The sequence below is a fragment of the Phalacrocorax carbo genome, chromosome 1, assembly GCF_963921805.1.
Source record: "Phalacrocorax carbo chromosome 1, bPhaCar2.1, whole genome shotgun sequence".
Lineage (NCBI taxonomy): Eukaryota > Metazoa > Chordata > Aves > Suliformes > Phalacrocoracidae > Phalacrocorax > Phalacrocorax carbo.
In genome coordinates this window covers 206,961,549-206,986,133 of record NC_087513.1, presented here as the reverse complement: position 1 = coordinate 206,986,133, position 24,585 = coordinate 206,961,549, and the positions used below count along the sequence as shown (strand labels likewise).

At 39.8% G+C, this 24,585-nt stretch overlaps 1 protein-coding gene across 1 annotated transcript in view; it reads left to right on the top strand.

Moving 5' to 3' along the window:
• The window catches only part of MTNR1B (melatonin receptor 1B), a 30,394-nt gene extending 21,823 nt beyond the window's left edge, over nt 1-8,571 (top strand). Inside the window, exon 2 of the mRNA XM_064439850.1 lies at nt 7,470-8,571. Coding sequence (XP_064295920.1) covers nt 7,470-8,338 — 869 coding nt within the window. The 3' untranslated portion in view covers nt 8,339-8,571. The remainder of the gene's footprint in view (nt 1-7,469) is intronic.
• Nucleotides 8,572-24,585: the final 16,014 nt, after the last annotated feature.

Below are 24,585 nucleotides of genomic sequence, written 5' to 3'. Positions count from 1 at the left end.
CAACTAAGCAATCAGGCCCAGTCAGCATCAGTTTATGAAAGGCAGGTCCTTCTTGACTAACCTGATCTCCTTCTATGACAAGGTGACCCGCTTAGTGGATGAGGGAAAGGCTGTAAAGATTGTCTACGTAGACTTTAGTAAAGCCTTTGACACTATTTCTCACAACATTCCCCTGGAGAAACTGGCTGCTCATAGCTTGGATGGGCATATTCATAAAAACTGGCTGGATGGCCAGGCCCAAAGAGTGGTGGTGAACGTAGTTAAAACCAGTTGGTGGCTGGTCATATGTGGTGTTCCCCAGGGGTCAGTATTGGGGCCAGTTCTGTTTAATACCTTTATCAATGATCTGGATGAGGGGATTGAGTGTGCCTTCAATAAGTTTGCAGACAACACCAACTTTGTTGGGAGTATTGACCTGCTCGAGGGTAGGAAGGCCCTGCAGAGGGATCAGCACAGGCTGGATGGATGGGCCAAGGTCAACTGTATGAGGTTCAACAAGGCCAAGTGCCAGGTCCTGCTGTTGGGTCACAACAACCCCATGCAGCGCTACAGGCTTGGGGAGGAGTGGCTGGAGAGCTGCCTGGAGGAAAAGGACCTGGGGGTGTTGGTTGACATCTGGCTGAATATGAGCCAGCAGTATGCCCAGGTGGCCAAGAAGGCCAATGGCATCCTGGCTTGTATCAGGAATAGTGTGGCCAGCAGGAGCAGGGAGGTGATGGTGCCCCTGTACTCGGCACTGGTGAGGCCACACCTTGAGTGCTGTGTTCAGTTTTGGCCCCTCACTACAAGAAGGACATTGAGTTGCTGGAGCGTGTCCAAAGAAGAGCAACAAAGTTGGTGAAGGGTCTGGAGAACAAGTCAGTCTTATGAGGACGGCTAGGGGAACGGGGGTTGTTTAGCCTGGAGAAGAGGAGGCTGAGGGGAGACCTTATTACTCTTTACAACTACCTGAAAGGAGGTTGCAGCGAGGTGGGTGTTGGTCTCTTCTCCCAAGTAACAAGCGATAGGATGAAAGGAAATGGTGGCAAGCCACGTAGGGGAGGTTTAGATTGGATATTAGGAAAAATTTCTTCATTGAGATGGTTGTCAAACATTGGAACAGGCTGCCCAGGGAAGTGTTTGAGTCACCACCCCTGGAGGTATTTAAAAGACATGTAGATGTGGTGCTTAGGGACATGGTTTAGTGGTGGACTTGGCAGTGCTAGATTATTGGTTGGACTCAATGATCTTAAAGGTTCTTTCCAACCTGAATGATTCTATGATCCTATGTGATTCTACTCCCAGTTATGGAAGACATTTTTCATTAAAGATATCATAGCATAATTATGCTCACCAATTATTTTCAAGTTTCATAGAACATACATTTCCTAAAAAGAAATAACCTGAATGTTCCATAGATCAAAGACGAGCCTTGATTCATTGCCTATGTTATTTTTTTTTTTTGCTAGAGTCTCTAAAATACTGCAGTTGTAGTGAAAATAGATTGCCTGTCCCTTTCCATTACATTGAAGTCTGCATTACATTCCACTAATATCTGAAATCATGAAACATAACTACAAAGGAGCATATCACCACTCTTAAACTGTCATATTCAAAGAAAACAACAGCCCATCTGGCACTTGTTGCAGCATTATATTAAACCTTCTGTTAGTAACATACTGTTGAACGTTATACTAGATTAATATGTCTTCATAAATCAAAGATTACCCTAGGTCTTGGCTTGTAGTGTCACAGGGAATTCAAATGTCAGTGTGTGAAAGAATTCTCTGCTCCACCTGCTCCTGGTGTCCACTTCTGGTGGCTTCATTCCTGCTGCCATGAATGGAGTTTCATCTGAACTAAGCTAGCAGGTTTTATTTTTTCTGATGGATTGTGAGAAACAAAGAGTTGACATGGGTGATTTTAAACAGATTTAAAACTTACCTATTTAAACAAAAAATCAAGAACTACAAGAGCTTAAATACTGTGAAAAATACTAATCAAAGAAGTCAAAACTAGAAACAAAAATTAGTATTGAGGAAATAACAATCATCAGCCTTTCTCCAGGAGCAACTAATGTCTCCCTGCATGCCATTCAAGCCATATTCGCAAACCCATTCTGGAATGAGAAAAAAAGACCTACCCAGCCTTTAGTTCTGCCTGCCTACCTGGTGCCAGTTCTTCAGTCCCCCCAGAGTCATGTTCTTCTTTCCACATTAAAGAGCAAACCTTAAGAAGAACACCCACAATCAAGGCTGAAATGAGCTACAAGAATTTTAGGAACTGAAGCCCAGTGGAAAAAACAATAGGTCAGAAAATGTAGTTGTCACTGGCAGCATCAAGAACCAGCAATATGGTGGCCAGGGCTTCCATTTAAAAGCCACCACCTGGAAGTTTAGCAGAAGCACTGGCCCTGAAAGTATAACCTTCTATCTTGTTATTTAATTATTCCATAAAATATGCCAAAACTAACTCAAATTTTGGGAAGGATAATCAGCTGAATAAGTAGTAAGTGTCCATGTGTACATGGACATATGTATAATGAAGAAGCTCCAGGATTGGGACTAGCTACACAGTTCCATCACAGTAATCATCTGTTTTGCAAAAATCCTGAACTCTGAGCTGGAAAACCACTCATACCTTGCTCAGGTTTGCACTCAGGATGGCACTTAGAATAATCTTCTGCTTAAATGGTTTGTCTGAGAAGATTGGTTCTTAGTTTCAGTTGCAGAGCTATTCTTACACAATCAGGAGTGGAGACATAGATCAGTGAAGTCAATTTTATACCAATTTGCTCTTAGGAGTACCAATTTGCTCCTGTTTCATCTGGTCCAGACTTTGCAACTCACTTTAATGAGGTCTCAGTAGGGTCTTGAGCCTGAAAATTATATTTAATCCTGGTTCTCAAAAAGTGACATTTCACAAGAAAGTTCAAGGCAATACTTCATCAGAGCTGCATAGTTTCTATTAGTAATTAGTAATTACAGACAATTGGAGATTAAGGAGGGACAGTCTTCTTGACTGAAGGACTGATTGCTTTCTTAAAGCTGACATATATGCCTCTCCAATCTCCATGTTGATCTAGACTCAAACAGTAGATCCAGTAAGACACTTGCTGTACTGAAACCTGGCTAACATGCCTTGGGATTAACACACTGATATTTGTCTTTGTCTGAAGGTAAGATCTGCTTTTTTAAATGTTATAGAAACTATGAAAGAAGTTTAGGCTTTGATTTTTGTTCTTTTACATCCAAATATAACTGAAGTGCTTAATTTTTTTCAGTGTCGTTGCTTTTGTTATATGGACCAAAGGCTTTCAGTATTTCACATTCTTGTTAAGAGGTCTTTATTTTCTTGTATCTGATTAATGTCACCTTTAAGTCTACGGCAATTCTCCTATTCTTCAGCAGTCATTAAAGAAGCCTAAAAGGCAGATAATTTACACTATTATAATACAATATATTACAATACAATATAAATTACATTAAGACTAAAACTATAACAATATAGTGTTGTTTCCACAAATTGCTGGTAGTCAGAAACAAAAATTATGAACCACTTCCATACCAAGGCTGGTATCAGGACCAACATTACCTTTATTAGAGACGAGTGATGTCACAGCTGAGAAAGGATTTTGTATGCAAGCTGCATATCACTTGCAGAAATTTGGAATTATGATCAAGACGGTAAAATTATTTTATCTCTTTAATGGCTTACAGGAAAGAACTAAAAGATTAGACTCACCTTGTGTGTCTTGTGAACACTTTAAAAACTAGAGCAAAAATAATTTTGTATGCTTAGTGTTTATATAAAAGGAGCTTACAGAACGGGTGACAACATGCAACCCTGAAGTGATATCTTGTGTCTTTCACTATAAGGCTGTCTAGAAACTGAGCCTAGGTTCTGTCTTTACACATCAACCACAACAAGAAAGCTATCAGAAGCCTTCCAGAACTCTCTTTCTTAAGTTCATTTTGAGTACAGGGGCTACAGAAGTCTGACAGAGGAATAATAAAGGAAGCTGAAGAGTGAGCTAGCACTGGAGAAATGCCTAGTGCATAGGGACAGGCAGTCTGTCACTCTAACTTCTTATTGAGGATGTCTATTACTGTGAACTCTGTAGAGGAATGATTGGCTTCATTTTATAGAATGATAGGACTCTTACTTACTTCATTAAAGTCAAGATCTTGCTCCTCTTCCTTTAGTACAGATAAATACCCACAGGCAGTTGTCAGAAAGATATCACAGAAAAACTAGTTTTTATCATTCTCATCCAGTATAAAAGGCTATCTAATTATGAACAGTATTGATTATTAGAGGGGTTTTTAAGCATTAAGCTCAAACAAAGCACTGTCCCACTTACATTCCAACTGAAGACAAAATGAAATAAGAAATCTGCAAGAGTAACTCTGATTTTTCCCTTATGGTTAGGATATGGAAGAGTAAAATAACTATCTTGATTCATTGATCCTTGGTATTTAAAAAAAATCTGCCAACACATTGCATTAATATTCATTCACTTTCTGCCTTGCCTGTCCATACTCCTTACATTTGTTCCCACAAAGCAACCCAAGTTCAATGGTAGGAGAGGAGGGGCAGAGAAAAATGCAACAGTCTGCACAATAGGTTGTGTAGAAACAATTTTCCTGTCTTGATGCTAGGCCTTTGTACGCTAAAGAAGACAAGAGTAATAGATGCAGAAGAAGAGTACGCAAGGATGAACATGACTGTAGCTGGGGGGAAATAAAGCTAAGAGCGTGATGTCTGTATGTAATGTATAACAACTTGTTAAACGAGTGTGTAACACCAAAACCACCATCCAATAGAAGAATAAAATGCCCTGATAGATGATTAATCATTTCAGTCAGTTTGCAAACAAAGAAAGAAGTAAAACCTTTAAAATTTTTTTGATGAGTACAATTGCTTCCGGTTTTGGTAGAGACATTAGAACTCAGTTGTCTTTTCAGAAGGCAGATGCTTAGCCCTTAGAAGTCCTGACCTTAACAAAAAGGTTGTTCTGTGATTAAATTCCTACAATATCAAGTCATATCAAGATTGCAAGAAGGTGTGAAAGTTCCCTTTTTCCTGTCAATTGGGGTAACAAAACCAATATGCAAGAATGCTTCATGCAATACCAATCTAATCCTGTTGCTCCCAAAGTAAATATCAGGACATACTTTCTTTTCTATGAACTCAGCTGTCAATGTTTAAAACAGTGCAGGTACGTATCTTTTTGGGTTGCTGGCTAGGCATTTGGCTTTTAATAGCTACTGCTTTTGATTAAGAGGTCTTTCCATTCCAATGAGGAATTGTGTTTCTTATAAATTAATATATTCTTCTGTCTTATGAAACTGTAATCTAGGGACAAAGTCCACTGGGTAAATTATGAAAATAATAATAATAATTTCAAGTAGATGAGCATCCTGTGCTTTCTATTTTGTTACAAATAGCAAAAAGTAACCTCTTTGGCTATCTTATGAATGTAAGTATAGCCACTCCAAATACTGTGTCTTAGGTGTATCAAGGAACATTAACTTTTTCCAAGCACTTAAAGGACATGTAAGATCTTTGATTTCTCAAAATGTTGATTCTGTATTTTGTATGAATTAGAAAAGTTTATCTCTACCTTTGTAGACTATTCATTGCAGTAATATAATATTAAACTTCAGTCTGCAGTCAGCCAAATAGAAAGAAAAAGCATTGGACCCTACTTTTCAGCCTGACCCTGTAAAGAGCCATAGGAGTGACAAATCAGTTGAGGTTTTTACAGATATTGCATGATTTTTCTTTTATTTTTTTGACAAGTTCATTGCTAGCTGTCCTTATTCATTGCATCTGGGATTTTCAAGAAATCCTAAATTACATGCACAATTTTGAAATTCTATTGCCAAATGTACTTTACAGCAAATTTCCTAATATGATTGACAGACCTGAATGTCCACTTGATTTTAACTGAACAATTGCATTTTAGGTATAAACTGATGCTGGGAGGCCTTAGAGATTAGATTAATCTTAACACACACCCTGGACTAAACTCTTACATTTCTCCATCAGGCATTCTAAACCAGAGAAAAAGTATTGTTTTTCTTTCTTTCTTTCTCCTGACTACTCTATCTTCCAATGTCAGATATAGTGATGAAAAAAACCAAAAGATAAATTCTTGTTCCCATGATATAAATACATTCTGTTAAAGATGACCCTGCTACTTTGTTTGTCTTGTCTTTTATCCTATTTATCATATGGCTAGAGAAGGCCTTCAAAGTCATCTCATTCTTCCTATGATCAAAATAGGGATTAGCTGTATCTAGGCCAGTATCGTCATTTATTTAATGTTTTCTTCAACCTCCAATGGCAGACTCAAAGCAAGATGTTCCAGCGCTTCCTTCTTGCCATTAAAATATTTTTCTCAATGTCTAATCTGAAACTTCCTTGTTGTGACCGAAGCTTCTTTGTGTTCACTGCAGTCATGGGAGCGGATTATACCCTTCCTGCTTGACTTATTTGAGGTTGTCATGTCCCCTTCAATCCTCTCCCTAGTTTTTTCAATCTTTCCTCGCAGATCATAAACTAGTAGTTATTTGCTTTCCTCTATGTTAGCTCTAATGAGGGTTTACTTCTTTCTTGAAGTGCAAAGCCCCGAACTGGAGATATTTTTCTAATGTCTTAGCAATCCTGAGTAAGACAGAAAAAGTAGTTTATGTTTTTCGAAGGGTTCTGGTTATGCATCTGAAAATAATGTTTGCCTTTTTCACAACAGCATGACATTACTGAATTATATTCACTATAGCACATATAAAGCCAGTATGAAAAGCCTCCTTGTGCAGGGCTAACAACATATTCAGATAGACCCCTCAAACCTAAAGCAGGGAGTGACTGTAACTTGGGAGGACACAAAAAAAATCACAGTGCTATTGGGTTTACATACATACTCCTAAGACAGATAAGATAGTTCAAAGTTACATGGCTGCATAGTTCAAAGTAGACATTTAGGTATAAACCAACATATCCTTCTAATCCCTGCATACCTAGTCCTTGCATATCTCTTCCATTGATACCTGTTGAGCCTATTGTATTCCAGTGATAGGTTAGAATGTCATAATAGCCTGCCTACCTGGCACAATTTTTACTTTTTTAATTTTTCACCTTATTCGATCCAGCTGTGGAGTTAACTACACTGAAACAACTCAACACATGCTTATGTAATGGCTTGCTGATGATTATATTTATTAAAGATTGAAATAGAACGAAGGGTATAACCAAGTCATGAACAAATTTGAAACATCATGTTGCTGTAGGTATTTCCATGGTGTTCTAAGTTGAATTGTAAAATTATTTCCCATAGAGACCTTTTCATCCTATATACCTGCTGCTTGCTGACATCATCAATACTTTAGCATTGCAAATATCCAAAATAATATGTACTATTTTCTTCTTGTTCACAACTATTCTTTCTCTCAGACTTATGTCTATGTATTTTTCTTTTTCCCCAGGTAATGCATTTGTGGTGAGCCTGGCTTTGGCTGATCTGGTGGTGGCCTTGTATCCATACCCACTGGTGCTCTTAGCTATTTTCCACAATGGATGGACTTTGGGTGAAATGCATTGTAAAGTGAGTGGCTTTGTGATGGGACTAAGTGTTATAGGCTCTATTTTCAACATAACTGCAATTGCAATAAACCGATATTGCTATATATGTCATAGTTTTGCCTATGACAAAGTGTACAGCTGTTGGAACACAATGCTGTATGTCTCCTTAGTCTGGGTATTAACAGTAATTGCAACTGTGCCAAATTTTTTTGTTGGCTCTTTAAAGTATGATCCACGCATCTATTCATGCACATTTGTTCAGACTGCAAGCTCCTACTATACGATAGCTGTTGTGATAATTCACTTCATCGTCCCTATCACCATTGTAAGCTTCTGCTACCTTCGAATTTGGGTTTTAGTGCTTCAAGTTAGAAGACGAGTCAAGTCAGAAACAAAGCCAAGACTGAAGCCAAGTGACTTCAGAAACTTTCTTACCATGTTTGTAGTTTTTGTGATTTTTGCCTTTTGCTGGGCACCTCTAAACTTCATTGGACTGGCTGTAGCCATCGATCCTATGGAAATGGCACCAAAAGTTCCTGAATGGTTATTCATTATAAGCTACTTCATGGCCTATTTCAATAGCTGCCTTAATGCAATAATATACGGACTTCTTAACCAGAATTTTCGGAATGAATACAAACGAATATTAATGTCGCTGTGGATGCCAAGGCTTTTCTTCCAGGACACATCCAAAGGAGGAACTGATGGTCAGAAGAGCAAGCCTTCTCCTGCTTTAAACAACAATGATCAAATGAAAACTGATACCTTGTAAATGTGTAATATTCAATGCAAGATTCTGTCATGGAGAACTCCAAGAATATAATTGTAATGTTCTGGTAATTCTTGCTTACTTTTGGGAGCTTTCCATTTGAATGGCACTTTGTGACTGGAATACTGTCTTCTTGATAAAGCACATTGCTCTCATTTCATGATTTATACAAGATATCAGTTGAAAATACATTTCAGAATTAAAGCAGCAGGTGAGTGCAAGCCGGTTTAGTTCTGAGAACTGAATTCTGCTCCCAGACATAAGAATAAGGCATTTTTTTACTTCAGTGGAAGTTTTGCATTCTTTATACAAGGTCAGGATTAATTTCTTAGAAGATGTAGTGATGGTGCTTGTGTATGGGCACAGCGGCTCATCAAGGCTGCATAGTATATTTTCCTCCCTCCTGTATCTGAACAAAGAGGGTGAAGCAGATACTTTGTTTTCCACACATAAGCCAAACCACATTTCTGTGCATGTACTGGCAGCAGTAGTAGTATCTTTGATTCAAACTTGTAAATTGGAGAGAATGCTTGTGTAAAAGCAAATATTAATATTAGAGTCTTTCCTCACAGGATTTTCATACTACACTGAGATTAGGAATACAATGTATTTACCTCCTCTTCATCTTCTATCATCAATTTTCTGGTAAATAACGTAATTCAAATGGTTGTTTTCTTACACATTTGCTTTACTCAATATTTTTCTTTTAGAAAGGATTAAATTTTCATTGTGCTCCATTTATTTACCTGAATATATACATCCAATGTAATTTTATGCACTTTAGCACACTTACACCTTTACAACAGGCTGAAAATTATGGCATATGACTTGTGATCATCTGGAGTGGCAGCTGGACACCAGGCAGGGTATTCTAGATCATCTGAAATGATGCTAGACCAAAAGAAGAAGCCCTTTTGGCAATAATGGTAGCTGAGGTACTTGCCTCACATGTCTATATCTAATCTTGAACAACATCCACTGTTGGTGTCTAATCTAAGATAATCTCCAGGGTTCCCTGTAGTGGAGATCTGTTTCCTTCCATCTGTTATAAACACATGTCCAAGGATGAGATTAATATCTTTGTGGAGGTGCTGGTCTCATTTCATTGACTTTAGAAGGAGTATTGATTACTGTTTCAAACATCTCACTTTGGATAGCTGGGATTTATTTTGCCTGATTTGGGATGTCTCCAGTGTAGGTGTTTGCACACAATTTATTTTCTAAATTCCCATAGTAGTCCCTGAAGTTCTAGGAAATTATTAATTTTGTCTTGAAACAGACATCTTTATCGGTCAGGGGAACTGATTGGCAGAACTTGCTGACTGTATCTTCATTGACTGTAACAGAGATCAGGCAGTTCATGCAGACATTTCATGCAAAGATAAGTGATCTCAATCCTATAATTATTGTTCCTACAGTTTGTATTTGCACTGTTCATAAAATAAAAGGATGACTGAAGATCACTTTTAAGAATCCTTGTGCTGGATCTCTTCAGTTATGCTAAATGAAGCTCACGCGAGTAATAGAGTAGAAACATAGGAACATAGAATGGTTTGGATTGGAAAGGGACCTTAAAGATCATCTATGTCCAACCTCTTTGGGCAGGGACACCTTCCAGTAGACCAGGTTGCTCAAAACCCCAATCAACCTGGCCTTGAACAGTCCCAGGGAGGTGACATCCACAGCTTCTCTGGGCAACATACTCCAGTGTCTCAACACCCTCACAGTAAAGAATTTCTTCCTAACAGCTAATCTAAATCTACCCTCTTTCTGTTTTAAACCGTTATGCCTCGTCCTATCACTACACTCCCTGACGAAGGGTCCGTCCCCATCTTTCCTTTGGGCTCCCCTTTAAGTACAGGAAGGCTGCTGTAAGGTGTCCCTGGAGCCTTCTCTTCTCCAGGCTAAAAAAGTCCAAGTCTCAGCCTGTCCTTATAAGGGAGGTACTCCAGCCCCCAGATCATCTTCATGGTCCTTCTCAGGACCCACTGGAGCTGGTCCATGTCTTTCATATGCTGGGGGCCCCAGAGCTGAACACAGTACTTGAACACAGTTCAAAACATTGTTCAAAGAAAGAATTGTTCCAAAATTTGATCCTTCCTCACAATTGACAGAAAATATTTGGAATGGTGCTAAATTATTAGGTGTGGATTCTACTACCACATCATTTCCTGAATGGGATCCCGCTCTGCATGGTGTCTGTTTGAGTCCTGCTGTATGGTCAATAACTCATGTCTGTTAAAGTAAGTTTTTATACCATGTATTATTACAAAGCATTGCATTTGAGTTGACCTGGAAATCAATCACATTAATAAAATTTATATTAATATAGATGACTAAATGCAGCTCTTGCAGGGTGAAACCTCTTTTTGTAGCAATATTTTATTTTTCTATATAATAATTTATCCATCTATCGACATCAAAATCCTTAAATTAACTTTTTCCCTCTCTTATTACAATTCAAAATCCATTTTTCCTCAATTTACATTTGAATAAAAAAATATAAATGCAATTTAAAGTGTAATTAACCATCAAGATAGGTGATACGGTATAACATGATTTGAAACTATATTCAGGAAGAACATATCAGCTCTGTACAGACTTATGCATCTTTGAGGAAATTATTATTTCCATTATATGAAAGTATTTATACCAGCATACAAGATATAGACACTTAAAGAAAAAGGAGGAATAAAGTCAGGTAGAGCCTGTATTCTGCACCAGGTAACTAGTGAAGCCAAAACTAAGGGACAAAGTCTCTTTCCAGAAAATACGAAGTGTTTTCAAGCATTTAATGTTATCTTGATGAAAAAGTGTTGTATTTTCTGTTTATTAAATGAATGTGTTCTAGAATTGTTCTTTCAATATAAGTCTGATTAGAAAAAAGCTTACCCATATGTAGATGGGTGAGGACGACTTCTAAATTCTATTTCAGTAAAGAGGGAAGTGGAAGTGTGGTAAAGTCTAAATGAGACTGAAGCGATGCATTAGCCTTATCCTGTCTCTCTGTGCAAGTGAAAATTTTGCTCTCAAGGAAGAACGAAAACTAAGGATTCAATCCTATTACTGTTGACTTCAGTGAGACCATGTTTTCACATCAAATTATTGGCTAAATAGAATAATTCTGTCTGGCTCATTCTCAGGGGCAGAAATGCACCCCCTTCACTCCACATATTACTTTAAGAAAACATTTAGCTAAAAGATTATTAGTCCTATTTCCCAAATATGTTTTAAAGAACTGCACAAGTCTGGGGATTTCACAGTGAGTAAACATCTATGGAATATTGTATATAATTCTTAATGTGTGTATAACACAATTTTGGTCATCTGAACAATTTCTTCCATTTAAAGGCATTTACAGATTCAATGGAAAATGTGGAAGAGAATTTGTTTTCAGTCATCTATAGATATGTTGCTATTTTAACGGGATCTTGCACACATGGTCTATAATAATAAATTAATATTTTGCCTCAAGTTATTATGATCGTGCAAAGAGACTGCTGTGGATGTCAGTTGTAGAACACATAATTGATTCCTGTTCATCCTCTTGGAGTAACACCTCAAGCTGTAGTAAACAAAAATTACTGAAAATAAGTTGGAACATAGGAAGTTCCACCTGAATATGAGGAAAAACTTCTTTCCTGTGCGGGTGCCAGAGCAGTGGCACAGGCTGCCCAGGGAGGCTGTGGAGTCCCTTCCCTGGAGACATTCAAACCCCGCCTGGACGCGTTCCTGTGCCCCCTGCTCTGGGTGTGCCTGCTCAAGCAGGGGGGTTGGGCAAGGTGATCTCCAGAGGTCCCTTCCAACCCCTATCATTCTGTGATTCTGTGATTCTGTGATTTTTTAAATCTATATTTTTATAAATATTTCTGCAGCATATATTTACTCTGGGGTAAGAACCACATTAAATACATTGTAAAAAAATGGATACTCTGAATTTAACAACTTAAGTTGGAGGTTGAAACCACAAAGAATGTGACCCATTGTGTATCTCACTGGACCTGGTCACAGAGGTGGGACTGTCATATTCAGTAACTGTAGAGACTGTTGTGCTCAGCCCTGAAGGCTTTAGTCTCTGGGGACAGCTGGGAAGGTCCTATGGGATATTGTTGGTGTCCAGTCACAGAACAAATTAACCTCATGTCATTGTACAGGCAAAGCTCCAAATAGTTCAATAGCTGCAGAATAAAGCCTTGAAATTGCTGTATAAATAATTATTCTTTGGGAGAATAAAGAAGAGCTGGACATGGTTACAGCATTTTGAAAATCATATTTTATGTCTGAAATACACACCAACTAATTTTACTCTTCTGTAAACTTACTTGTTTTCCCTTCCATCTACAATCACATGATAAAATCAACTAAATGCATACCAACTGAAATTATAGGCAGGAACAAGTGAGGTCCATTGAAGCCAGCTGTGTTTTTTAATTACTAACTAATGAACAGTAAGATTTTGTCCTTAGAAAAGAAGAAAAGAATAAAACCAATAACAACAACAACCACCACAACAAAAAAAAGCCTGTGAAAGCAAGCCATGTGTCCATAATTTTAAATTGTTTCACAAAGAAATTTTGTGGCAGACCACCTGTTTGCATGTATTTAGTGTAAATGTAACCATTTCACCCTGGAAAAAGATCCAAGAGGCTTTGCAAAATTAAAAAAAAAAAAAATAAACGATGCTGTTCCAAGGCAGAAGTTACTCTACTGTAGAAACGTGCACTTTGCAATTCTTAACTTTCAGCAGTCCCCATAAGACTCTGAAGACATACACGGAATAACATGAGAGCAAAATGGGGAAGATTGCACAATGGTCTCCAGCCACAGAGAATTTCATTTTGTCCACAAAACACAGATCACCTGATTGCTGTGAACACAAAAGAAGTACATTAATATGCCAGGCCCAGGAAGGTCTCTGGAAATCCAAGGTTTTGCTGCAGCTGCTGCTGTCCAGGATGGTTTATGGGAAGGTACCACCACAGCTATTGCTAATAGGAATGTCACTGTCTCCTCATTCTCTGCTGACAGCAAATTCCCAGGACTCTATATTTTGGCTCTTCACTGTATTGTGTTTGCACCTTTTTCTCTCCCTTTTTCATGTCAAAAGCAACTTGGTCCAGCCTAGTTTCCCCAGCCTTAGAATAGTTTGCTTAAATGGCTGAGCAGCCTTAAGCTGTCTCTACCACTGATAAAAAAAAGCACTTCCAGGAAGAACAACCTCTCTCATAGCCCATTGTTTTCAATGCCAGTACTTTTTCTGTTTTTGAACTATTATTGCCAATAAAGAAAAAACCCTCACAACCATTTTTAAGAGATCTTAAAATAAAGACTACCTCTAGCTTGAAATGTTCACATCTGTGTGGTAATCAGTATATGAGTAGCGTACATTTTCCCTCACAACCTTAGTAACACTGTCAGAATCCCAGAATCATAGCTTAGGTTGGGAGGGACCTCCAGAGGTCATCTTACCCAATGCCTGGCTCAAAACAGATCATGTTGTTCGGGACCATGGTCAGTCAACTTTGAATACCTCTAAGCATGGAAACTACACAACTTCTCTGGACATCCTACACCAATATTTGATCACCCTCGTGGTATATCTTTTTCCCCTAATATCTATTTGGAATCTCCCATATTGCAACTTACTCCCTTTTCCTCCCATCTTATCACTATGCACCTCCAGGAAGACTCTAGCTCTGTCATCTCCTGATTAGGTAGTTGTAGGCAGCTGTAAGGTCTGCCCTTCAACAGGTCTTGTCCAAGATGAACAAATCCCTTTCCTCATATGTCCTGTGCTCCAGGCCCTTGACCAGCTTGGTGGCCTATGCTGGACTCACTCCCGTATATGAATATCTATCTTGCACTGGGGAGCCCAAAACAGGACACAGTACTCCAGATGTGGTCGTAAAAGTGCTGAATAAAGTGGATAACTTCCTCTGACCTGCTGGTGACTCTTTCCCTAATGCAGCCCTCTACTGTAAGTACCTGTTACTGGCTTATGGTCAACTTCTTGTCCATAAAGACCCTCATGTCCTTTTCTGCAGAGCTGCTTCCTAGATGGCTGGGCCACAGCCTGTAGTGCTTCATGGTGTTATTCTATCCTACATGCAATATCCTGCTCTTACTGAACTTCATGACGTTTCTTGGAACCCATTTTGTCAGCATGTCCAGGTGCCTCTGAGTAAGTCCTGTCCTTCAGGATATTGACTGCTTTCTCCAGTTTGGTGTTGTCCACAAACTCACTCTGTCCCAATGTCTGGGAATTTAGGCATCATTGGTCCCATTGACCCCTGAGGGACCCCACTAGTTACTGGCCATTAGCTGGACTTTGCACCACTCATTACAGCTCTTCAGGTCCACCAGTTGAGCCAATTCTCCACCCACCTTTCTATGCACTTATACAGCCCTTATCTTACAAATTCAGTGATAAGGATATTATGGGAGATTGTGTCAAAAATCAAGGTGTACAACATCCACTTCCCTCCCTTGGCCATGGTACCAGTTACCTCGTCACAGAAAGCAATGAGGATGGTCAAGCATGATTTCCATTTGGTAAACCTGTGCTGGCTGCTCTCAATCACCTTTTTGTCTTTCGTAAGTTTAGAAATTAATTCTAGGTGGATTTGCTCCATCGCCTTCCTGGAGACTGAGGTGAGACTAAGCAGCCTGTAGTCCTCTGGATCCCTCTTCTTGCCCTTCTTAAAGATGGTGTGACATTTGCCTTTTACCAGTTATGAGAAGCCTCCCCAGTCACCACGACATTTCAAAAATGATGTAGTGTGGCCTCACAATATCATTAGCAAGCTCCCCCCACACCCTTAGGTGCATCCCATCTGGTCTCATGGACTTGTGTATGCCCAAGAGGCTTAAGTGATCCCTAACTCTTTCTTCCTCTACTGTGAGTACTGATTTACTGCCACACATCATGCGAGAAGGCTCAGGGACCTGGGCAGCCTGAGGACAAGTCTTACTATTGAAAACTGAGAGAAAAAAATGCATTTAATACCTCTGTCTTTTCCTTGGAGCTTCTCACCGGGTTCTCTGCCCCACTGACAAATGGGCCCCCATGCTTTTTACCCTCCTTTTTAATACCAGTGTATTTGTAGAGACCTTGCTTGTTGCTCTTCACCTTGCTCCCTCCTGGACTATGTGCCATGTGAAGGAGATTATTGCACAGATACAATTGCAATCTCTGTGCTCCAGAGTCTGAAGAAGCCTTTCCCTTTCCATTCCATTTGCAGCAGCCTGACATTGCAGCTGGGAGAAGTAGGCACTATTTTGTATGACTTCCCATAGTGAGAAAGGTTAGGTGGCACAGGGTATTCTTGATGATCCAAACTGAATGTATAGCCCAGCAGGAGAGAGGCTGCATTGGCAAGTCATCTAGTATTCCTTGACAATAACATTTTGATCAAATGCTAAAGCATGTTGAGAAGTAAAGATTTTTGTGAAGGAATCAATCAATCAAAAAGAAATATAAGGTTTTGGGTTTTTTTCTTTTTATATTTCAGTACTAATCCAGGGACTTCTAAAAGATATTTTTGACATAGAAAATGTTATTATCATATCCTGCACTTTCCATTACTCTCAGGCAGAACTCCACTGACAACCCATTTCATCAGCCTGGTTCAAGCGGTTGTGTGTCTCTTAAAGCATCCTGTCAAATGTTGATCTTGGCCAGCTTAACTGCTGCAAACCTTTTTTCTATTTCCTTTATCATTCACTTTGTTTAACAGGTAAGTAACCAGAAATATTTGTATGAACAATATGCAATATATCTTTTTAAAAATACAAGATAGATTTTCCATGTTGTCATGTATTCATCAGTACCACATGCCTTAGTTTATATATGGTAATTCATAAAGCCAAGTGGTAGTGATCCCAATGCCTTTCAAATAATAAGCCCTAATTCAGTCTTTAATCAACTGCAGCCTTTTTGTCATGTTTTAATTGCTATGTCATTGGAAATCAATGTAAATTTTGTGTTCATAGGGATAGATTCCTGCAAGGGTTAATTAGTCCTAGTCCAGCACATTGCACAATATAGCAGCAGGAAATAGGAATTTCAAGCAACACTACATCATTAAACACAGTGCATCAAAAGACTTTTTCCCTTTGCTCTGAAGTGGCACTAATCTTAAATAGGGCATCACTGCAACACCAAGAAAGCCTGTTCTGCTGCTGTGAGACGGGCTTTAAACTGAAGGACTTGCTGGGTGGGATCTGTGGCAAAAACGCTCACACCAGCACATCCAATGGGGGAGTAAGTCAGGCCAAGCAGTGTGGTGATAAAGGTTCCTTAGCTGCCTCCCAAGAGGTGAAACAGAAGAGTAATCACCTCAAGTGTATGTATACAAATGCTTCAGTCTAGGTAACAACAGGAGGAACTGGAGCTCTGTGCCCACTCAGAAGGGTACGACATCATAGGGATAACTGAAACATGGTGGGACGACTCAAATGACTGGGTGATCATGATGAACAGTTACAAGCTCTTTAGTAAAGACAGGCAGGGTAGAAGAGGTGGAGGAGTTACACTCTACATCAAGGAACACCTTGAATGTATCGAAGTCAACTATGGTGATTGCGACTGCTCTATCAAATGCCTCTGGGTTAAAGTTAAAGGGGTCATCTCCAAGCAGGACCTCACAGTGGGCATCTGCTATTGACCTCCTAACCATGACGATGAAGCTGACAAAGTGATATTTGGGGTGCTAAAGCAAGCTTCTGGCCAGCAGAACCTGGTCCTGATGGGTGACTTCAACTACCCAGACATCTACTGGAAGAACAATATGGCAGCTCACATGTCATCCACCAAGTTCCTGGAATGTATAGAGGACTGTTTCCTCATACAAATGTTAGATGTGACATCCAGGAATGAGGCACTGCTGGACTTGCTATTCACAAACTGAGAAAGCCTGCTTTGTAATATCTCGGTTAGTGATAGCCTTGGCTGCAGTGACCACAATATTGTGGAGTTCAGGATCCTGCTGAGTGTGCTGAAGGTCAGCCCTAAGCTAAGGGTTCTGGATTTTAGAAGAGCAAACTTCAGTGCACTCAGGGCTCAGCTGGGAGGGATTCGGTGGGAAGCTTCCATGGAAGACAAATGAGCTAGTGAGTGCTGGGAATTCTTCAAGAACTCTCTATTGAAAGCACAAAGCCAATTTATCCCCTAAAAAGGAAAGGGAAGTAAGCAGAACAAGAGGCCCCCATGGCTCAACCATGACCTCCTGGGTCTACTCAAATCCAAAAGGGAAGCACACCAGAGATGGAGAAGTGGAGGATTATCCACTGAGAACTACAAGGGCATAGCCAGAGAGTGAAGAGATGAAGTTAGGAAAGCAAAAGCCCAATTTGAATTGAAACTGGCTGTAGACGTAAAGAATAACAAGAAAGGGTTCTTCATACATGTCAACCATAAGCAGAAAAATAAGGAAAACATAGGTCTACTGTTAAACAGAAAAGGAGTCAATCACCAACAATGCAGAAAAGGCAGAGGTCCTCAGCACCTTCTTCACCTCTGTCTTTACCAACACTGTTGGGTCCCAGGCTTTGGGAACAAAATTGCCGATTGATCCAAACACCGACCCACCATCAGTGAAGGAAGAGTTAGTACATAAATTTCTACAGGAGCTTGACCCCTACAAATTGACGGGCCCTGACACCATCCACTCGAGGGTGTTGAGAGAGCTGGCTGACATCATTGCAAGGACACTCTCCGTAATCTTTGAGAAGTCATGGAGAACGGGGGATGTCCCAGAGGACTGGAGGAAGGCAAATGTTACCCCTATCTACGAGAAGGGCTTGAGGGAGGATCTGGATAACAATAGGCCCATCAGCCTTACTTCAGTCCCTGGAAAAGTTATGGAACGAATCCTCCTGGGGGCCAATCACAAGTCAAATGAAGCACGTGATTGGGAAAAGCCAACATGGCTTCACTAAGGGCAGATCGTGCTTGACAAACCTGGTGGCCTTCTATGACAAAGTGACTTACCTGGTTGACATGGGGCGGGCAGTGGACGTTGTCTACCTGGGCTTCTCCAAGGCCTTTGATATGGTCCCCCACAGCCTCCTCCTGGAGAAATTAATGCGTTGTGGCCTAGACAAGTGGTCTGTGCAGTGGGTGGGGGACTGGCTGACAGGCTGCACCCAAAGGGTGGCAATAAATACCTCCTTTTCCAAGTGGCAACCTGTCACTAGTGGAGTCCCCAGGGATTGATATGCGGCCCAATGTTATTCAATGTCTTCCTAAGTAATCTGGATAACGGCATCAAGTGTAGCCTGATGAAGGTTGCTGGTGACACCAAGTTGAGTGGGGAAGTAGACACTCCAGAAGGGAGAGCTGCTCTACAGGGAGATCTGGAGAGGCTGGAAGAGTGGGCTGGCAAGAACCTTATGAAGTTCAACAAGGACAAGTGTAAGGTCATGCACCTGGGAAAACATAATCCAGGAGTGCAGCACAGACTGGGATCCACCTGGCTGGAGAGCAGCTCTGTGGAAAGGGACCTGGGAGTCCTGGTAGACAGAAAGCTCAACATGAGCGAAGAGTGTGCTGCCATACAAGGATAGGCTGGAAGAACAGGGTTTGCTCAGCCTTGAGAAAAGGAGGCTCAGAGGGGATCTCATCACCGTGTACCAGTACTTAAGGGGTAGCTACAAATAAGATGGAGACGCCCTTTTTACACAGAGTCACACGGAGAGGACAAGGGGGAATGAACACAAGTTGCTCTTGAGGAGATTCCGACTGGACACGAGAGGGAAATTTTTCACAGTGAGGACAGTCACCCATTGGAATAATCTCCCCAGGGAAGTAGTTGACTCGGCCACATTGGACACCTTCAAGAGTCATCTGGACAGGGTGCCGGGCCATCTTGTCTAGACTGTGCTCTTCCCAGAAAGGTTGGACTAGATGATCCCTGAGGTCCCTTCCAACCTGTGATTCTGTGTTTCTGTGAATTTTAAACAGACATTTAGTATTTCAGGGTATTTTATATAATTAGCAGTTACGAACTATCAAAAAGCTACCACAGTGATTAATCTGCATACTTGGGTCATTGGTTACAATGCCCAGCTTTTAGCTGGAAATACAAAAAGTGAGTACAACGGCTTTAATAACCTTCTCTGGTGTGTATCGTAAATTGATGCGGCATTCAAGTCATCTGCATTAAAACACATGCTGCATATGGAGTTTTGTCCCAGATTTGTCTGTGTGGAGAAAAATTTAAAAAAACCCCAAACACAACATGACAATATTCCATATATAGAGACCATCTTTTAAATGCTTTACATACAAGGAACTAGGTGGCCTCAAGTACCATTTCTTTGGGGTAAAAGTACACAGATCCTGGAGTTTTATCCTCCATCTTGTTCTCTAACGGTTTATCAAAAAGATAAATTTTCTTGTTGAACAACAACTGCCATCATCCTAAATTTCCTATGTAAAAAATAATTTGCATGGATTGAACTGAAACCTATGACCCAAAAATTGTATTATCTGAAAGAATTTGTTGTGCTACTGATTACTGATGCATTTAATTCTGTGTCCCCCCAACTCCACCTCAGAGGACCAGAGCTTTGTTACAACAAGGCTTTAATTCCATGCCCTTTTCATCCTGACCTATTCTCTCTCTCATGTGCTCATTTTCTTGGAACTGGGAAGGGATTTTACAGTAAATTTGAATGTCGCTCCCTCAGCTAAATATAATTTTAAAACATATCAGAAACAGTGATGTCTTCTTCATAGCTTGTTAATGAAAGGCATTTGAAGTTACAGAAATCACAAAGGAACATGAATGTAAACCATGATCCGTTCTGTCTCTCTTTAGACCAGTATGCAGCAAACAGGAGACAGGGATTATTTTTTTGTTGCTGTTTTTATTAAATAATACATCTGTGTTACATTCCTTCCAGCAAGGCTCTCTCTAATGAAAAGAGTGGCTATATGTCTCATAAATTTTACTCATGACATATGAATAAAGATAATAAAAGGCATCTCTACAGCCATATAATTCAGTCCATCGTATGGGAACTTCCTAGGTGTCACACACCATGCACATGTCATTACTTGCATACACTGAATACTCTCCAGAGCTGTAGGAATCTGTTAACATAACAAGTCCTACATGGCTCACTGAAAATGAAACCCAGGTAAGTAGATCTTCTGTCTTTGTTTTTTTCCAATGATCTCTACAGATTTACTGACACTACAAATCATTCTGCCTTAGAGAGCAGAGATCCAAGTAAAAGGTCAAATTATATTGGCTATGAGGGTGAATTTGTTGTGAGCTGCTGTGAGATAAATGGTCAAATGAACGACACATTTCTGTTCCTCAGAGTACTGAGACTCTGCTTCTGGAAACGGCCTCTGTTCGCGTCACATTCACAAATATATGCACCTTGGAGTCTATTAAATTCTCACACCCTCCTCAGGGAGACAAGCAGATGTCTACAAAACCAGGTTGCTCAGAAATTGAGGCTTAGAATTCCTCAATTATTATGTCAGCAATATTTACTGTCTTGCTGCTCTAGTGATGTCACTAACATTTGTGTATCAGATTGGATGCTAAACGCCTAACTATCATGAGATCAGTGATAAAACCACAAGTGTTAGAAACACTCAGAATACAATGGGAGTATTTTGTTTCTTTTTGTTTTTTTTTCTGGATGACATTTCTTATATGTAGTTTGAATGGGATGCCTTATAGTTTAATGGCAGAAAGATAAAACATGCTGTATTTTTCTTGGCTCCATGGAAAACTCAAAGTAGAGAGTATTGGTTCAATGTCTTGCAAGTGTTAGCATTCCCAGCTTAGCCAAGGCCTTCTCATGACAAAGGTAAGTGCAAGAAGTCAACATTTCAGCCATCTTTCAATTCTGGCCTCCTAGATTTGCTCCACTGAGTTCTTGGGCTCTACTTCCACCCAAACACTAAAGACACTCCATAACCTCAAGCATTTATGGGCCACACTGAAGCAGCTGAAGAAAGCATGGCTCCACAATGTGTATTGCTCTTCATGTTTCAAAGAAACTTGAATCTTTTTGACAGTGGTGCTCCCCACTTGGTCCTGTACTACCCATACATGTGGGTGAAGAAAGGCCTAGCGTGCAGACCTGCTGTAAGAGCTTGGTGTGGTGGCAGCATATACGTAAGTATAGCTAATAAATATCAGCTACAGCTATATGTGGACATATAATACCATACATGGTAACTGTTATGTTGTAAAAGACTCAGTACAAGCAGGATGGGATTAAACTGTTATTTATCTAGTTGCAAAACCACTGTGAGCCTTTAGGAGGGATAAAATTAAGAAATCAAGACAGTAGCTGTGTTGGAAGGACTGACCTTAGATCTTCAACTTGTCCCATACCATGGAAAAATCTCATTTGAAATTTCCCACTCCATCTTGTAATCCTATTTTCTCAAATTTAGAATAAAATTATCGCTTACACTGGTGATAAAGGGATAAAGGGATAGTTCTGTAACACAAATGACATTTTGCCCTATTTTATCTCTCAACAAAAACACATGGAAAGAATATATTTTTTTCCCCCCACTGGAAACATCAAGACACCAGAGTACATTTGTAGTCATGAAGGTAAAAATGAAGTTTCTTTTGATCCTCCCCCAAACATCACTGTTTATTTATTGTATAAAAACATCATAGGTATTAACAATATGTAGCTTAAATTTTATAGGGCTTTTGTATAAGAAATTAGTTGTTTCTTTAGGAGTTCTGTATTATAAAAGCTGTGTGTGCTTTTGGAGAGTAAGCATAATCCTTTCTCCTTAGGCCATAAGTAGTTAATACGTTCTTTATTTCCAAGGGGCTGACAGCTCACTTGTCTGTAGGATTTTAGCAGTTTCTTCATAGTGTTAATTGGATAAATTGTAGCACCTACTATATAAAAATGAAGAAAAAAGTATTTTTTAAAATCTCTTAAAAGAAAACACTCAGCAAGAAGGTTTTTTATCACCTCGTACTTGATGGAGGACTTCTTTTGCCTTTAGACATGCTGATAGACCTCCTTATCTGCAGTGTGAAGCAGCAGCAAAAGAAGAAGCAGGCACCCAAGTGATGTTTAGGAAAGCAGGATAAAATATTACTTGTAATGTTCATATTTCTTCTCTGCTATATGAGATCTGACAGCAATAGGGACTGAATGATTTCCTGTGGTTCTTCAGAGACATTAGCTGCTGGAAGGATAACAGCTATCTCTTCATGCAGAGACAAATGCTTCAGATTTTACTGAGAATCCTCTGGTACCTCAAGTGTTAAACTAGTTTATTTTGAAAGAATTAATAAACTAAGCTTAAGAGACCTTCAGATGCCTTCATTCCAGGTAACGATTGCATAGCTTGTTATGGACCCTCTGTAATTCTTCATCATAGCCCTTTTCATTTATATTTACTGGATTGTCATAGGTTGCAAGATTTATCTTATGAGCTTCAAAAGCCCATGATTCTTCCTCTGAAGATGCAAGTGCCCTTTGTAAAAAATTCACATCCTCAACTTTGAACTTCAGCAGCAGTTGTTATTTTTATACTTCATTTAAATGTTAATGTGCTATTTTCTAAATTTCAAACTTTTGAACTGCTGCATGATTTCCAGACTTCTCAATGAAGGTTTTCATGTTGGAGTGACATTTCCTCCAGATTATACAGAAAGAAGCTTCCATAGTTGCATAGAGAAAAGAGGAAGACAAGGGTTTCAGCAGAAGAAAATATACCTGTGGTCACAGCTGAGTGATTAACTGATTAGCTACACTGAACTAGAGGCCAGTCATTCTCAGGTTGCATTTAGTGTTTATGAAAGGCACTTGGAAAAGACCATTTTAATCCCCCATGCAGCCACAAAACAAGCTAGAAGCCTCATCCTATGCCGCATAATAGCAATCTATTGGCACAGCTGATGTATATATGCAAGACACGTATACAGTTTCCAGACCCGGGTAGGTCTAAACTGTCAATGGTATCGGTAGTAGTGATGCTGCCTTTTGGTGTATGAGAGAGTCTCCACACTACATATTTCATTTTTCAGTAAGGTAGCAGTAATCATACATGGCCACTATATGGCATCTGTTCTGCTGCAAGTATATGTGCTAAGTATATAAAAGGCAAGCAAAAACATCCTGGGATTTCATCCTGTCATGGCAAAATGGGAAGGAGGTCTTTTGACCAGAGTGGAATCAAGCAAAAATCTTCAGGAGCTCAAAGACAATATAAAAAGTCAGCTGCCAATTCCTTCCCTTATTTATTATTTCCTTCAATCAGTACATCCACAAAATCTCATCTCTGTTTCCCTGAAACAGAAACAAACAGTAGGAGATTTATGGAAGGTCTAGTTACACTCTGCATTTCTCCCCATATTCAGGGCTTAGATACAAGGGCACAATGGTTATGCTAACTACACATACTTCATCCAAAAGTATAGATTTTGGAGAATCCATAAGCACAAGGTGGTTTTAGATTTGCCTGACTCCTGTGCATAAGGCTGTCATGTGATCATCCACCAGACAGCAAGTTAATGCCTTTTTGCTAGTGCTTTAAGACACCTATCAGTCATATTAAGCCACCAAGCACACTAAGGCAAGCAGGGTCCTACAGATTTCGTGGTGGCACCTCATAGTTGCCACAGAGCCACATTTGTAAGCTGCATGATGAGTTTCTAGACAGTCCTCAAGATGCAATAAGTATGTTCGCTGGTTTTAGCTTGATTTTGGTTTACCTACGCTCCTTCATCTTAACAGGCTCCTAATGTGAAATATCAGGTCCAGTCTTCCTCCATAGATGCGTAGAAACTCCAGGGAAACAGATAGTTCTAGAATCATGTTGGTAGAAATCCATAATAAACAAACACTACCAATCCAGTAGGGTCAAACCTGTTTCTTCCATTTTTCTTCCTAATTTTCAGTTTTTAAACTCATGGACACATATACTCATCTTTAATTTTAAACTGAGGGTATTTCACAGGCTAGATGATTTATCAGTTTCATGAGGTGACCGGGTTTCCTTTCAGACTAAAGTACTACTTAATATGATCAGGAAAGAGAGCTGAATCCACAATTATCAAAACAACTACTTAGTCGCTCACAGGTTTCTTCGCTTCTGTCAGACGTAGGTGCAGTTTTCCACAGGCCATGCTGTCCTGCCCTTTGGAATTAGTGCTATAAAAAACCTTTCCAGAGGAGGAGTGCACTTACAAAATCTGGGATACAAATCCTTTCCACAAGCTCCTGTGAAGCCTAAAGGGTGA